This window comes from Gadus chalcogrammus, chromosome 9 (assembly GCF_026213295.1).
Source record: "Gadus chalcogrammus isolate NIFS_2021 chromosome 9, NIFS_Gcha_1.0, whole genome shotgun sequence".
NCBI lineage: Eukaryota > Metazoa > Chordata > Actinopteri > Gadiformes > Gadidae > Gadus > Gadus chalcogrammus.
The window spans coordinates 16,025,689-16,044,069 of NC_079420.1; the positions used below are offsets into that span (position 1 = coordinate 16,025,689).

Below are 18,381 nucleotides of genomic sequence, written 5' to 3' on the forward strand. Positions count from 1 at the left end.
AGAATGAATTATTAAATGATACAAATATAATAAGCGAGAGACATTTGCGACGGAGAGACTCTCTGAGTAGAGAGCATTGGGAGAAGATATTGACAGTATAAAGGAAGAGAGAGGGGGATCAAATAACAGTCAGCACACACATAGACGCACGCACACTCACAAAGCTTCAAAGGTGTGCAGTCAATGCTCGTTAACTTTCATGTATGGACATACTGCTTGCACACATGCAAGCAGTAGAAGCACACACACAGTAGTGCTGGACGGTATACCGGTATGAACTGGGATATCGGTATTATGTTGCACCATGATCTAGATTTGACGATACCATGGATAATGAAATATATTCATAAATTCTAATTTTGCGTTCATATTGTTTTGTTCTAATGTCACATCGTGATAGTAGTTAGTAGCTTCTTCAATTTGTATTTTTAATGAAAACATACTGTTTCGGTAAACAATAAGCATGTTGACCTATTTTGTGGAGTGATGTAGCATGCATTCCTTGCACGAATGTAGCAACAACAATTGTGTGTAGGCAGCAGCTGTTCGCTAACACAGTAAACAACAAAAATAAAATCGACACACTTAATTTTATAAATGAGAAAACAGGCAGACAGGCAAGTTGACATTGATGATGATCCCAATCAGGAAAAAGACGATGAATTGTTTAAAAACAAAGGGTTTGGGGTTTGGTTTGAAGGTCTACGACCTCGACCAAGAGACGATACTTTGTAAGTTGTGTCGCTGTGTTGTTTTAACCAGAGGTGGAAACAACAGCAACCTGGTGAACCACCTGAAAACAACACATGTCTGTCACACACACACACACACACACACACACACACACACACACACACAACACACACACACACACACACACACACACACAAACACACACACCCACACAACACACACACACCACACACACACACACCACACACACACACACACACACACAGCAATGGCCTGCCTCCACAGTCCCATTCTATTGTGATGGCTAAGCAGGGCTGAGGACAAATGTCACATGCAGCGGGGCTGATCTCCATCTGTCCATCTGAAGGGGCTCAGTCAAAGGCCAATACTACGTGAAAGGGCAACAATGACGACTGGGTCAATTTGCCAATTTCTTTGCAGCTAATCTCAATAACTCACGCTCACAGAGGTCTTACGAATGACTTCCCCAAGGCCATCCTCACCCAGACAAGCGTGTGCAATTCGGCTTTGGACTGTCACACAGTGGCATTGATGGAAAACTGGGATAATCGTCCGTATTTGTAGCACTTTGTAGCGTTTGGAGTAACTGTAGGTGTAACTGTTTTATTAAGCATAACTCTAAAATTACAATTGATCAAGCATATATTTAATGAGCCAATGGGTGCTCATGATTCTTATAGGGTAACTTTCCCATTGTTGGCAGTAACAAGAAAGGAAACCAAGGCGAGGGGGAGTGATCATCGTGGAGAGTTTGGGATTGGCCATGGCTGATGTCAGCCATGGCTGGAGAGAACAAGTTCATTTGCAATACAATCTCGGCGAGTAGTGGCCATGTTTGACTGTCTTGCAAGGATGCAAGACAATTAAAGGAATCTACACCTCAAAGAGGACAGGAGATTGGCTTGGCCTTAGTATCACACTTCGTGGCTACAGTGGCAATGCAAGTACCTTAACTTCAGTTAGAAAGTAAACACAAAGGTTACTGAATACTAGTAGAGTACAATGAATCATAGTCAGTGAGTCAACTCTGTACGCCTTTACCTCATATGGATTTTCAGAAAAAGATATATCGCTACTTTGCTATATTTGTTATAGCAACCTTTTTTAATTTGCCTTATAGTAACCTAATATTAATACTTATTTATCTTTACTTGACATAGACGTCATCATCACAGAGAAGATGCTCACATCACGCGGACAGGGAGACAGACAGACAGAAACCCGGACCGGCACAGGCAGAGAAACCCAAGAGGATAATTAGCCGGTTTCCATAACAGCTGTGGCCTTGAAGCCGTGGCCCTGTCAATGTGTTTCATTAAGAGCCACAGCACGCAGTATATAGTACAGTTAATGACAACCAGGATGGGCATTATAACAGGAACAATACTAAACAATTCATATTACACACTTGATGGTGGAAAATACAGCAGGTGTGTGTTTTTCATTACCTTTCCTTGTCCTGACAAAACTGAGAAATATCCTCACTCAACCTATGTTAATAAAAGGACTCATGGTTTGATGGAAATTTTTTACATTTTGGGCAATTTGATGCTTTATATATACTAAGTCCGACAGCAAGAGCTGAGAAAATGTTTATTGCATTTGAGCCTTATCCTGTGTGTTTCTGCACGGGGGAGTGTGTATCTGCTTGTGTGTATCTTTGTGTTTGTGTGTGTGGTTTGTGTGTGTATATATATATATATACATATATATATATATATATGTGTGTGTGTGACTGTGTATATGTGTTTTGGTGTGGGTGTGGATGTAAATAACGTAAGGCAATTTGATCAGACTGCCTGGCTACAAGCCCCCACACACACAAACCCACAAACTCTGAATATACAACATGCTGAAAGCATACACATAGGGTCAAGCATGGCTAAATCCAAAGGACTGCCAACTTTTTGAAGCAATCACCATAGAGACATATAGCAGAACGAAAAGCATTGCACGAATGCGCACACACACACACACACACACACACACACACACACACACACACACACACACACACACACACACACACACACACACACACACACACACACACACACACACACACACACACACACTGCACTGCACTGTTGCTATAAGCTTCTATTTTAGACTGCTAGTATGCTCCCAGACCCAGGCCTTTTTAACTCATGACTGGAAAGAGAAATCACAAAGAAATCAATATAAATTGGTTATGAAACTGATGTTTTTAAGAGATTCATCCAGACACCGAAGAGCAGTTATAACTTAACCACTGTGTTGATTGCTACCCGGCAATAGAGATGATGAGGCCCGATCACAGACATAATAATAAAAAATAATAATACAAAACTCAGAGCATCGTTTTTCATATAATAACAGTTTTTCAACCTGCGGGTTCCAACAAGTATTATGCTGACTGCCCACTTCTGCCAGCAGTCAGTCAGAAACATCCAGCTTACTCATAATTTGTGTTTGATCTCATGGGACATGTAGGAGTAGACACATCCTGCCAACCATAGCCAACCCCCCTCCCCATACACACACACGCGCACACACACACACACACACACACACACACACACACACACACACACACACACACACACCACACACACACACACACACACACACACACACCACACACACACACACACACACACACACACACACACACACAAGCACACCACACTAATGCTTCTACACAGTACTGTCAGTAGATGTTTTGCAGCAATTAGTGGTATTAATGCTTGTATGTGGTTGTAAGTGCTAAGGTTAACTTTCAACCAAAAATATGTTATGATATTCACCCCATCCACGTCATTTAATCCTCAAACAGGCTTACGCACAACTGGCAAATGTTTTTAAATCTAAATCCCTAATAATCACTAGAAGCATGTGCACTTCTTCACATATAATGCTTATTCAACACCTCATCATGGTTTGCCTCAGAAGCAGTATGGAGAATGGAGTGCAGTCATGTCCCATGTTCCTTCATGTCACACGACCAAAAAATAAAAAAACTGTTCGGTTACGGACTGTTGAGAAACCTGCTTCAAGCTTTGTGTGTGTGTGTGTGTGTGCGTTTGGCGTGTGTGTGTGTGTGTGCGTGCGTGTGTGTCTATGTCACACCACCATTAGACACGGTCTTGCGGAATGTGTTGAGAGGAAGACAAAACACAGAGTTGCCATAGCAACTGGTCAGGCCCAGAGAAAAGGCTGTTTGGACGGGGGGTGGAGGGAGAGAGAGAAAGGACAGAAAGCATAAAGAGTGATAGCTGCTAAATAGCTGCTAGTTTAATTTCATCATGTCAGTTACATGTGCCTACCTATCTCAAACCACCACGCAATTAAATAAAATATTTAGATATTAGATTTTCATGAATTCATGGCATAAGGGTGACAGGAATGAATTGCACTGGTTCTGGTGACATTATCCTTTTGATAATGTCATAGTAATGTGTGTCATGTTTGTCTATGCATGGCACACAGTCTTTTGCCATACACGGACAGCATTTTGATTAATGTGTATGTCAACCAATTTGTCAACCAATCTTCAAAGTTAGGAATACATTGGCCTTCATCAGCAACCTCTCTCTGTAGTGGAAGAGGAATGGTTCTGAGTCCACTCGTTACCTTCTTAGGTCCACGCTATCTCCTTCCAGGACCTCAATATTTTACATACGTATGCAAGCCTCAGTTATACCAAACAGTGTGTACACATATTGAGCCTTTTAAACGATAACGTCACATTCATTTGTTCTACGAGTGACATCTGGAGTTCCAGTGCATGCCCCATGTCCATGTTAAGTTTACCAGGGTACTTTATTGATCAAAACTCACAAACCAACGTTGTTCTCCATCGTCAAGTATTCACAGGCTCACACACAGCAGAGCCCCTGGCTGCCCCGTTTAGTTATATGTTCTGATCCGGGGGAATCCAGGAATATAGGTACACATCAGTGTTTCCCCTAGAATTTTTTTTAGGCCCGGTGGTAAGAGCTGATAGTGTGATTTGTTACACATTTTTCACGGGATGCTAGAGTATTTGTTGGTTATTTCCATATAAAACACTTGCTTAGCCATCAGAAGTTGGTTAAGTTATGGACATATAAAGAACGAGGCTTGTGTTTCGCGGGGGCGGTAAAAATGTCCATGGTAACGGCGGGCTGAACCAATCAGACGTCGCATTTACGCGATCGGTTCGTGGTATAGTTCTTCTGCCGGAGAATAAACAGTGTTTTTCTAAAAACAAAGCTGATTTAACATAAACTAATTTCATGTACAGGAGCATAAAGCACCAATACATATTGAGATAGCTGGTGGTGAGCTTGGATGGTTATGATATTATGGCTAATAATAATAATAATAATAAAAAAAAAATGATTTTTTTTTTTTTCATTTTTTTTTTTTTCTCTTTTTCATTTTTTTTCTTTTTTTGGCCGGTTGTTGGCCTGGCGGGGGCGCTCGTTGGCCTGAACAATTGTAGGGGAAACACTGCACATTATACTAAGGGATACCACTAGCCACAGCGAAGCATCTTAGATATAACAGCAGCATGGAGACATATCGTCTGTCATTTGAAGCATTCCACGTTAGCGTACTCCAGACTCCAAACTATTCAGCAACAACTGGGCCAGCCTACAGAAAGACTGCAGCCGGATGTAAAAACTAGTTCGAAAAGCACTTTTCATATTCTACAGAGACTCCTACTACAGAAACGGACATGCAGCCGACTACGACTTGCCTCCAACGTTCTCCGTTAATCTGTGGAAATTAATCGAAAATATGATATCCCTCCACGCACCATTCAAAGAGCTGATGCCACAGATAACTGCATCAGCTGCAGATATTACACCATTTATTAGAGCTCTCTCGCGTCTCCTTGAGAGAACAGCAGGGATGGACAAAGGTGCTACAACCATCGAAGCCTCTATGTTGGAAGGTCAGTGACATTGACCCTGAGCAGGTGGGAAAAAGAAAACACCTTAGGAGGCTAAATATTTCTGTTATGAGGGCAAAATGACTGATAAAAAATAAGTAGGCTGTCCTTAGAAAATATTTGTCATTTTCTTAAAATTCATCGAAGGCTGCGTTGTAAAACTCAAATGTAATATGATCAGCTATAAAAACACAGAGATCCTAACCTACGAAATGCATAAAATAAACCTTATGTTTTCTTTTATTTTTAATAATTAAAAAGTTTCCCACACTCACTCGAGCCACAGCTATGTTTTCTGCTTCTGGGTATACTGGCCACCTGTCCAGGCCCCGGCCCAGAACGGCAGGATGTTTGGTAACAGTTCGGTGGTGAGCAGCTCTAAACCTCCAGAGAAAGCACCAAGAGCTAGCTCTTTGCAGGCTATGTATGCTGAATTTCTGGATGAAGATGTGGAACATGGTGGCGGCAACCCCAGCAACCAAACCGCTTCGCAGATGAACCTCTACTTGTCAGAACCAATTATCCCACAAAGTACACAGCCGCTACTTTCTGAAAGGAAAAGGACAGCTTCCTGTGCGTGCAGAAGCAGCACAAGCCTAATTCTCTGCACCGTGAACAAGTGTAGATAGAGAGCAACTTTCCCTTTTTAAAAGAATGGAAGCCATGGCAGGTTGTTAAACAAATGTTGAGGAATGCTTTATGAAATAGGCTATTTGGCTAAAGCCTTTCTTTGTTGCCGTTTTATGCTTATTATGATATTTTTTGTGTTCAGCCTAATTGGTTTAATTGACCTCATAAGAAAATTAAAAATGTTGCATTGGTTGCCTTTCAATAAAAGAAACTAAAACTGCTACACACACAAATTCCTTATTGATACTGTTACACAGCCCTTCTACTCAAAATATAAATTCTCTAATTGGGATTAAATATAATCCCTGCTTTAAAAGAATGATTCAGTGTCTGTGCTGTGTTTGTGTGTGTGTTTACGTGAATTTGTGCGTGTGTGCATGCGTGTGCTTGTGTGCGGTTTCTTCTTGGTTTATATAACGCAGCAGTGTGCACAACTTCAATGTATTCGAGCCTAAGTAGGATCATACAGAGGTCAGGCTAGCTATTCATTCTATATGTAAATTTTGTTGCCATAATGTAGCCATCACGATCAACATGATAAATATCAAGTTGTGACACATTCAAACAAAACAAACAAGATCACACTGAGAGTTGAATGACCTTAATGTGAACCAACAGGGTGGTCATACTTTATATTTTCCATTTTCACTAGTGTGGTTTGCTTACACAAGGCCTAAAATCTAAAAGTTAAAAATAGTTTGAAAGAAAGATAGACTAAAAGTTATTTGAATACCAGTTAGATATGTGGCAAGTACTCATTAAAATAACCCCCTTCATTGCATTGACATTGAGGAGCCCTTTTTGGTTATGTTTATGTTGGCTCAGTTATTGATTGAAGGACGTATGAAAGAACGGCTGGGGGCTAAGGATTTGAGCATTGTGACGACGGGGACTGAAGCGTTTCCCAAGGACTAGCCGGCTCCTTGTACATTATTATATCATCAAAGTAAACTGACATAAAGATGCACCAGTAAAACTTGTTTGTATTTGCCATACAAAAAGGACCAGTCAGATAAACATAGAGCTCAACATGAAGTACACATGCTTCCCAAAATACGTATTCACAAGGCATCCCACTTCTACTCCCAGTTCGTCTTAGTCTTTTCCACAGATATGCTGGAAAAAACAACTTTAAACAGCCATGAATTTAATTGAAGAATGTACTGCTTTCCACAAGTCAAAGGCCTGTTGCGCTCAATTAGGGTTGAATTAAGATGAGTGTTGTTTTTTTGTGCTGCAGAGTTCCATAACATGTTCAAAACCAGCCAGAATGAACCAAACCAAGGGGGGCCTTCTTCAGGATATTTCTGCATTCCAGCACAGTTTCTGGGCCGTCAGTGTATCAACGAGATTGATGACGCGTTCCTTTGATGCTCATTTCAATAAATATTACAGGGTTATGCACTCATTTTCTATCTAGCGAACTGCCAGGAAACGATGTAAGGCTTGTTAAAAAACACGAGGAACCCTCCTACAGATATACATCCTATCTTAAAATCTCCTTTGCAAAAAGGGCGCTGGGTAATACAATTTCACCAGATTAAAAACCTGGGTTTCAACTATGGGGAGTCAGGTACACAGAGTTTTAGGTTTTTATTAATATTTTTTTCTATATTTTTATAAATATATTTGGATGTGGAGATTAACCAAAGCGTTATTCTTGAAAGGCTGAGCTGTCCTTTGCCTATGCTTTTCTGCTTGGCTGCAAAAGCCTGAGCAAATGAGCTTGTGCAAAAACCATGACTACAAAATGCTGAATATGTGTTCAGTATGGGTGAAGTGGCCAATTTACCGAACATTAACTGGGTACACTGAACGAACTGCATGAAAAGTATATCAACTGTTATATAAAGTGTGAAAATAAGCAATCACTTTAGAATGTAACTTCTTTGAAACTCAAATGACGGTCAACAAGGCAAATCCAATACCTTTTTGTGTAGCAAACGAAAAACTGAACCAAGTAACTTTTACCTAAACTTACCATTGCAACTTATTCACAGGGTAACTAAATGCCGGCCTCATTCTGTCATTTCTTGAACAGCAAGCATCTGTATACGGTATTTGTGCATGGTTAGCATATGAGTGTCTTTGTTCCACATGGTTGACAGCAGAGATGCAATGTGGTTTTGTTAGTGGGACATTAACTTCCCTTTCAATAACATCTCTTACCAAAGGCTTTCTTTGGCTTTAGTCATTCATATACATTTAATACTTGGTCCAATAAGAAAAAACAAAGAGTTCAAAAATATCGCTTTGCACACAATAACATTGTTCGTTTTATTGTAGCCTTGTGATTGAATCAAATATGTTTTGGAAATACATATTTGTGCACTGCTTGTGTGTGTGGAGCTATGAAGAGCTTTCTCCTTGAATGGGTGAGTGTGTGTGCATTGTGCAGCGTCGTGTAACATTAAAAAGCGTGGCTGACCTTGCGCTCCTTGTCCCCGTAATCCAGGACGAGCGTGTCCATGGCACGGACGATGGCGGCCAGGGACTGGATGGTGTTGCTATAGACGACTGGCTTGTACTGCTTGACGTCATCGCCTGAGAAACCATCCTCGTGAATGATCCTGCCAGATAAACAATAATGAGTTAAACAAATGCAAACACACAGAAATATACACACACACACACACACACACACAATCACATGATGGTAAAAAATTATTAAGCCTTTAAAAGGGTTTTTATAACTTTACAAGAACACTCACCACACGTTCACTCATTAGTGCTGAGGCATGGAGATGAACCACTGAAGGACATAAAAATAGGGCGAATGTGTGTGTGTTTTTACTGTTTTACTGTGTTAGTATAGGTTGTGTGCATTTGTGTGTGTGTGTCTGTGTGTATCAGTGTTTCCCACACATTGACGAGACTATGGCGCCCCGCCATAGTCTTTCGGCCGCCATAGTCTCTGCGTGCACATGAATTATTATTATTAAAAAAAAAAAAAAAAAAATTTCTTTTGCTCAGACGAAGTTTGAAGACATACAACCCCCCCCCCCCGTCAACAATCGCTCCATACCACCCCCCCCCCGTCAACAATCGCTCATACCACCCCCCCCGTTCCGTCCGTCAACAATCGCTCCATACCCCCCCCCCCCCCCCGTCAACAATCGCTCCATACCCCCCCCCCCCCATAGTCTCCAAAATGTCTGTGGGAAACACTGTGTATGCATGCATGGCTGGTTGGATGTGTGTGTGAATGTGTGTGTGTGTGTGTGTGTGTGTGTGTGTGTGTGTGTGTGTGTGTGTGTGTGTGTGTGTGTGTGTGTGTGTGTGTGTGTGTGTGTGTATGGATCCGTCAGCCCGTGTGGGTCTGCCCGTCTGTGTTTGTGTGCGTCTCTTTCTGTGTATTCGCATGGAAGTGCTGTCAGCTGGTCTCAAATGACCCACATGCACAAATTACTTTCCTCCAAGCATCTGTATGTTCTCCATCTCCGTGCTCACTGACCAAAGCCTGAACCTACTTTCAAGAGTAAACCATTCTCTGATGGAGGGAAGGAGAGAGAGAGAGAGAGGAGAGGAGGGAGAGAGAGAGAGAGAGGGGAGAGAGAGAGAGAGAGAGAGAGAGAGCGAGAGAGAGAGGGGAGGAGAGAGAGACGAGAGAGAGAGAGAGAGAGAGGAGAGAAGAGAGAGAGAGAGAGAGAGAGGAGAGAGGAGAGAGAGAGAGAGAGAGAGAGAGAGAGAGAGAGAGAGAGAGAGAGAGAGAGAGAGAAACATATGTATGTCTGTCTGTCTGGCCTCTACTATATGTCTGTTATAATGGGCCTTCCTGTAGGTTATTCCTGGAAAACACATAAACCTCTGTGAGAGTGAGGTGGTTAAAATGAGGGGAGAGAGAAGAGAGTGAAAGAGAGAGACAATGGGAAGAGGAGAAGAAAGAAGAAGAACAGAGCCCGTGGAGAATAATGGACATGAATAAAGAGTAGTTAGAGAGGGATGAGGACTGGAGATAAGGGTAGGAGAAACTAATGTGTCCAAGCCCAAAATTTCAAAGATAAAGTAAGATGTGAAAAGACTAAGGGGGATTAACATGGAGGCAAGATAAAAGTATCAATGGGATACAGTTTAATGCCCCTATGTATGTGTGTACATGGGTTTTATGTGTGTGTGTGTGTGTGTGTGTGTGTGTGTGTGTGTGTGTGTGTGTGTGTGTGTGGTAACGGTAACAACCCCCCCAAAAAATACAAATATACTACAAGTGTTACTTTTTTTTGTTACTTTTTTATCGCAGCCTTTGCGATTTGCATATTGTGTTCTATTACATCGTGATTTTGATTTGAACTTGATTAATCGTTCAGCCCTAGTGTGTGTGTGTGTGTGTGTGTGTGTGTGTGTGTGTGTGTGTGTGTGTGCGCTGTGTGTGTGTGTGTGTGTGTGTGTGTGTGGTGTGTGGTGTGTGTGTGTGTGTGTGTTGTGTGTGTGTGTGTGTGTGTGTGTGTGTGTGTGTGTGTGCGTGCGTGCGTGTTCTTGAATCACTGACAGGCTAGGCTGACATTTAAGTCCACAGTGCTAACAGCTCCCCGCCCTGCTGTTCCAAATGTCATGCTTTTTTCACAGCAACCAACAGGACAGAAACACAGACAGAAAGAAAAAAGTGAAGAGAAAACCAAAAAGTGATCATAATAACAGAGGAATAAAAGCCTCTGATTATAACCTGCATCGTCTTGGGGTTCTTGGGGTGATGGGTGACCACTTGTCAGCAACAGAATGTGTGTCTGTGTGTACATAATGACTAAGTGGCATTACTAATTAGTAACTAATGTACCTAAAGTATGAATGGAAGATACGTTTAGAGTCCCACAAATACTGTGCATTACTAAGACCTGTACAAAGATTATTCTGAATTAAATCCCATTGCTCTTCTTTGTTTGGATTTTTATCTGCGACTTTTGAACCAGTCCGACCCTCTCAGTCATATTTCCATCAACAACATAATAAGAGCATAGATCTCAAACATTATAATGGCTTCAAGTAATGAATAAAGGGGATCAGGCGCGTAATGGGTTGCTATTAACTTTGTTCCCAGGCATTCTCATCGTCTGCAACGTTACGCCTGGAAGAGGATGCTTTCAGTGTCCGTATCTGGTTACAATCCTCTTCAACACCTCTCTCTCTCAAAAAGGGCGTCACCGGGGAGAGTTCAGATACAAGGGATAGCAGCGAGAGGCGGAGGAGAAGAAGGGACTTTTGATTGAGGGATATTCGGTGAAGTGTTTCGGATATTATTTTGTCGAATGTTTCCTCAAAACTGCATTTTGATTCTTGTTCTTCTTGCTCCGGGGACCGTACACAACGGTATACTATAGTTATATAACGACATATGTAATATTTATATACATTTCTGGATGAGACGCTAAAATTCAAGTTCTGGTATAATTGTTTTGCCTAATTTTCACAATTGAAACTAAACTTTACCTCTCTGACACAGAGAGACAGACACCATAGACACAGCCATAGCCAATACCCCAGCTACCTTGGATGGGAGTGGTAATCATCTCAGGGTCTGTGACGACTACACCATTTACCGCACATCCGCAATTATAACAGTAGTGGCACTCGACACACACACACACACACAACTATGTCTCAGCACATTTTTGCATTAAAAAGCAAAGACAATCATAACCTTATTAGATTTAGATACAGATTCATGGAAGTCTTTTCAGTTTAATAAGTTTTGTATTTTTTTATGGGTTTCAAGACCTTTCGCAATCAACTAAAATTCAAACGATTAAACAAAGATAAGTGATATAGTGGCTGAGTAACTATTACTGCAAGAAGGCCATGGCCGGTGCGAACAAGAGGGAAGAAAGAGTCAGCAACACTTATGATCCCAGTGAGTTTATTTAGCAAACATAAATGATTCCATGATTTCAATAGAAACAGAACAATGGAAAACCTAGTGTCGCAAGAAACTAAACTATTTAAAAAAGCTCTAATTATATCTTTATTTAGTATATTTTACTGAATGATGTTTACAACATTTTCAAATATCTATAATATTTTATTATAATTATTATTATTATTATTATTAGAGATGCACCGATTGCAAAATTCTTGGCCGATACCGATTTCCGGTTTTAAGGAGGTAGACCTGCCAAAACCGGTTTTTCCGATACCGATTTTCTAAGAAATAATTATATATATAATAGCGTGATGTTGATAGGTTTTCAATGTAGGAGTCCCCGGGACCCACAGGTGGCGAGTTGGGTGGGTCCCTGAGAAATTCAATGGGTCCCGACTCCCCAGTTTAAAAAATGTGTTTCGGCTTTATGGCGGCTGCCGTTCAATGTCGTTTTCATCACCACCACCGGATTATGTTTCATTTATTTCATTACAGCACGTCCCTAAACGTTAAACATAATCGACACGAATGAGCACAGCACCGAGCAGTGGAAACGTGGGTTTATTACTATGAAGTTCGTATTTTAATTGTTGAAATTAAATCAGCGGTGACGAGCTAGTTGTTTTGGTAGCGGCTAAATTAGCATGTCGCGATACTTTGTACAGGGGATCACGTCTGCGTCGAGTAGATGCGCAGAGGGTTGAAACAGCGCTTGTCCGGCCTGCTCACAAGAAGGTTTCTTTGGCCAGTTACTGTACATTAAACACGAGTTGTTTAAGGTTCAAATGTATCGTTTCATGGGGAAAATGAGATGCGTCCCCGGGACGCGTGGATAGTGAGTTTAGTGCGTCCTTTCAGATTTAATGCGACATGTTTTCTTTCCGCGCTCTGGGCGCCTTGAGTGCTACGCACGCGCATGCGGGTGAGTTTGATCGGCCGAAAACGGAAATTACGACAGTGACCGGCAGGTCACCGATTGTGGCCGATTGGATACAAAACCGGCTTTTTTAATCGGCGGCCGATTGATCGGTGCATCTCTAATTATTATTGTACATTTTTCTATAGAAGGAAAAAATCCTTCGTACTACCAGTACCCACAGGTCGAATAACACTGATTAAAAGCTACATCTCCTCACTGTATCATGGCCTCAATGCTACTTTAGGGATGTGATCACACCACCGAAATAGTGGCACTAAGCTATAGTAGTAACAGGACAGGACAGGATTGGGACCAGTTTATATGAGGGTTCTCTTTGAATACTAGGATCACACTACTCAAACTGCGAATACACTGGTGATACCAACACATGGACACCCATCCATGCAGCAACACGGATAAAGCATTGTGTACTGCTTTCCTTTATTTTAAGACCATTTGGACCTTGGGATAGAGCTGGAAGAAACGGAAGAAACGTTTGCTAATGGCCGATAAAAGTGGCACACACTTTTTACATAGTGTGCAATTCTCTCAAGACTTCTTAACTCTCTTAGAAGGCAGCCTGTAGCATGGATACACCAGGTGAAGCACTCAACAAACAGATACAGATTGTCAAACAGGACAGAATTCTCCATACACAAAAAAGACAAAGAGCATTTCATAATGCTGCTTTAATAAGTAGTTCACCTGTCAGCACCATCTTGTCTTTAAGACTTGATAAGTAGATTGGCGAGCACAGAGCTTGTGACATTTGTCAACAACAGCCAAGCTCTGTGTTCGCCAATCTACTTATCAAGTCTTAAAGACAAGATGGTGTCGACCGGTGAACTACTAATGGTATTGTGTGTATAAAATGTCCTTTTTAAAAAAACAATCTGTACACTTACAAAGTTATCAATACCTCGTTTTATATGTTAAGAACCTTATTATACTACCAAAGAAGTGTTGGGCTACTTCTATCCTTGTTAGTGGTTTAAAATAGCGATTTAGATTTTACCATGAGACATGCCCCTATCGTTCCAAGTTTATAGCGTTTTGGTAGAATTGGCTAAAAACAGCCAACTTAAGAATGCATCTAATCTATATGTGCTTTTTTGCTCCCAAACGAACATTCCAACTTGTTATCATACTAAACATATCCCAGATCCATTTTACACCGGATTTCTCCTTTAAGAGTGCTCAAATGTGATGTGAAGTGAAGAGGTTTTTGATGGAGCTATTAATCTAATTAAATTAACAGACACCCATATTAAGGCTCAATAGATCCTAAAGAAAGAAAGAAAGAAAGAAAGAAAGAAAGAAAGAAAGAAAGAAAGAAAGAAAGAAAGAAAGAAAGAAAGAAAAGAAAGAAAAGAAAGAAAGAAAGAAAGAAAGAAAGAAAGAAAGAAAAAGAAAGAAAGAAAAGAAGAAAAAGAAAGAAAGAAAGAAAGAAAGAAAGAAAGAGAAAGAAAGAAAGAAAGAAAGACAATTGTGTGTGCATGTTTGTGACAGAGCCCGCCCGATATATCGGCAGGCCGATATTGTCCTGTCACAGATTTGTCGGTATCGTTGAATATGTTTGCCGATATGTGCCGATATGTGCCGATATGAAAGCCTTAGAAATGGGGTTGATTTATAGATGTAATTACCTCTTTAGAATCCCTCCACTTTGGTGGTTGAACGTCTAAATTCTAAAAGCACATCCACATAATCCACTAGATGTTATACATTATTTTCTGTGTCACGGTTTTTAGCTCCTAATCATACAGTGAATTGGTTCCTGAAGCTCATGGTCTAAATGTTATGCCGATTTGGCCCAAAGCATTTGAGTAGGGCGAGATGCAAATCCCAAAGAGCTGCTTTACCCCCCGGATACCAAAATATATATTTTTTAAAACAGCCGATACATCTATATTTTGAATATCGGTAATATCTTACTCACTAATATCAGCATTGGCATTGGCCCCTGAAATCCAGTTACGGTCGGGCTCTGGTGTTTGTGTTGCTGACTGAATCACTAACGTAGGCTTTCATGCATGAGAACCTTTTCTCATTACCCACTCTACAAGCCCTTCTGTCAGCAATGAGAGTGCTGTGTGTATGTGTGTGGGTTCTTCTGTATGTGTGTTTGTCTGTGTGTGTCTGTGTGTGTGTTGAGTGTAAATGTGGCCCCTGTCCCACACAGAGTGTTGACCTGAAACATAGTTTTAATTTCACACTGCGTCAGGGAGACAGAAAGGCATATGGGCAGTTTTTCCATAGTATTCTCTGACATCAGCAGAACGGTGGCAATCTTGCATGACAGCCAATGGGTGTCATGCAAGATCTCGTCTTCTTCAAAGATATAAGTCACCCAGAATATCAGTTACTACAGGCCATCACCATCATGTTGGGCTGCTGATACACTATAGATGGTTTCATTGTAATGTAACTGGTGTTGAGACATATTTTCGATAATCTCGTCAAAATCAGAATCTAGTCAATCCGTTAAGGATGCAGTCACCGCAGAAGCACATTTTAAATTCACGAGATGACTGTTGGCAAAAAAAGAGAGAAAAAAACAAATGACGACGTTCATGAGGAAGTGCATCTCTGCCCCCAAACATATTCTGTCTTAAACGATGACAGATATAGCAAAGAGCATGTCAACCTTCGTACTTTCACTCACAACCTCTCCAGCATTAGCTCACATATTGCCTCTTGTATTAGCCACAGTTTTTTTATATTTGTGTCTAATACTGTAAGCCACACACTGTCCAATGTGAACATAGACACAAACATAAATCAGTCTTTGAGTATCCATTTCCTTTCAGTTGCAACTGAACACCCTTTACATAAAAATAAACAAACGTAGAGTGCATTGCTGTGCAATCGTCTCTTTAAATACATAACACTAGCTCAAGTAGGCCTACAAAAAAATATATAGTAGGACTATTTAAAATAATATTCCAATAGTTTCAGTCATTTGGAAGATGTTGATTTTTTAAATAAGAATAGAATAAGAATCACACTATTTAAAGGAGACATATTATGGTGTTTTAACAACAAGTAAACATAGTATTTGAGCTCCAGAAAACATGTTTTTGAAACTGTTTGCTGGAAATATCTCGCCTACCACTAATCCCCTCTGTTTCAGTCCCGTCAGAATGCGCTGTTTCTGGTGTCTGTAACTTTAATGCAAATGAGCTGCTGTCCATCGACCAATGAGCTGTCAGACTGAACCACAGCATGCAGGAGAAGGGATTGTTGCCGTTTGCGGACTCCTGGAGCTCTATATCTATATAATATAATATAATATAATATAATATAATATAATATAATATAATATAATATAATATAATATAATATAATATAATAATACTAATATTATATATGGGTATTTATATAATATTATATCTAATATCACGGCCAAAAGCTATGTGCTCCTCGGATCATATTATGAATCATAAAGACTGCGTCTGACGTCTCTGGCACTTCCACAACAAGAAAAGACTCGTAGTGGGGGATATCTCAGCCATGGTTGAGAAGAATCGGGGGAAAGTAACTTTGGCCTTGATTCCCTGAAGACCATGAACCGCAACATGGAGGAGAAAGGGATTGTACTCCGGCCGCCGTTGAAGCCGTCCGGCCGCCCCCGAAGCCGTCCGGCTGCCACCGATGCTTCGGCGGCAGTCCGGCAGCTCAGGCGGTGTTCTCCGGGAGCTGAAAAGTCCGGCGGGGGTAGCTCGGCGGCAGTCCGGCAGCTCTGCTCGTCCGCTGGTCCACAAAATCTTAGCAATGCTCTGATTGGAGGGCAGTGGGGAAGTGGGAGGTAATATTCAACTGTGCCCCCTTCCTACGTAGGAGGGGGCGCCGAAACTGACTTGCTCGTTTGGTAACTGTAGGCGGGGTACTTTCTGAAATACATATCTCACTCCAAAAATCATATACTGATTTTTCAAAGTTTTTATGCGTGTGGGAGCACCAGAGACCCAAAACAACACAGATCCCAGGAAAAGTGTTGTTTTCATAATATGTCCCCTTTAAGAATACTGATGGATTCGACCCTGAACCTTTTAAAATGAATAGTCTAGTGCAAACCCTATATTTACATACCACAGTGCAAATAAACATTGGCTTGTAGAGCTGACTGCTATCGAGATAAATTATTGATTCATAATACAGATAGCGATAATTATAGGTCTATGAATGTAGTTTACCGCTATGTATGCAATAATTGGACTGTGTGTTGGGTAACGTAATAAGCGATTACCTCTAACATGTCCTCCTACACTAGCACAGTGACCATGGTGACTATGAAAAAAGAACGTGGTAAGATAAACTGATTATTCACAAGCTAGGGCATTAAAAAATGGACCTTGGTGCGATGACAATTAAAATTGCTTTTGCACAGTACGGAAACCATGTGGTTCCCATTATGCTCCAGCATCATTATTGTATTGTTTCTAATTATATCTAGTGGCGTTTCATAGCCAAGTTAATATCGACATCATCTCATAGGATGTCATGGTGCCCGACCCAACCTCAGGTAGTGAAGCTTTGACATGGCCAGCGCCCACAGACAAAGTCTTATCAAAAACTACTGGAATTGGTTACTTACACCCTATGTATGTGTGTGTGTGTATGTGTTCAGGGAGTACTGATGCGTGTGTGAGTGTGTGCAACACTGTATCTCAGAAGGACAGCGAGAGGACCGCGAGAGAGCCAGGAATGTGTTGGGAGATAATGGACGTGAGGGGAGAAGAGGACAGGAGGCGGATAGGGACATAGAGAAGGAAAACCAGAGAGAATAACTATAAATAACCCCAAGGTGCCAGCAACACAAACCCCAACCCTACCCAGCACTCTCACTGTCCGCTTCGCCGACACACACACACACACACACACACACACACACACACACACACACACACACACACACACACACAACACACACACTCACAACACACACACACACACACACACACACACAACACTCGCTGTGATCTCTGAGCATTTTGTTTCTCGCCTTAAGGTCAACCTGGGACAACCTGAACACATACATAGTACATACCCTCTTCCATCAGGCCTCACCTCCCTGCTCTGTCAGGGAGTCATGGTGCTGCTGCTGCAGCACCCTGCAGCACACACTCAACATCCCAGAACAAAAAAAGCAACAGTGCCAACTAGGGCTGTCAAAATTGCTCAAAAATGACATTCGAATGTTCGTTTGGAAAAAAATCACGAATTCGAACTATTCGAATATCTGGTTGCCTATTTTACGCAGTTGCCGTCAATATGTCAATAATGCGACAAAACCATGGTTCAATTAGTGGGATATATATATCCTATATAGGGCGGCGGCTTCCTGCT

The 18,381-nt window shown here is 41.3% G+C and overlaps 1 protein-coding gene across 3 annotated transcripts in view; it reads right to left on the minus strand.

The window, feature by feature from the left end:
- Positions 1-18,381, minus strand: part of gnao1a (guanine nucleotide binding protein (G protein), alpha activating activity polypeptide O, a) — a 69,087-nt gene that overhangs the window by 40,110 nt on the left and 10,596 nt on the right. For all 3 annotated transcript variants that reach the window (XM_056599458.1, XM_056599459.1, XM_056599457.1), the window contains exon 3: positions 8,691-8,832. In XM_056599458.1, the coding sequence (XP_056455433.1) occupies positions 8,691-8,832 (142 nt within the window). The remainder of the gene's footprint in view (positions 1-8,690; positions 8,833-18,381) is intronic.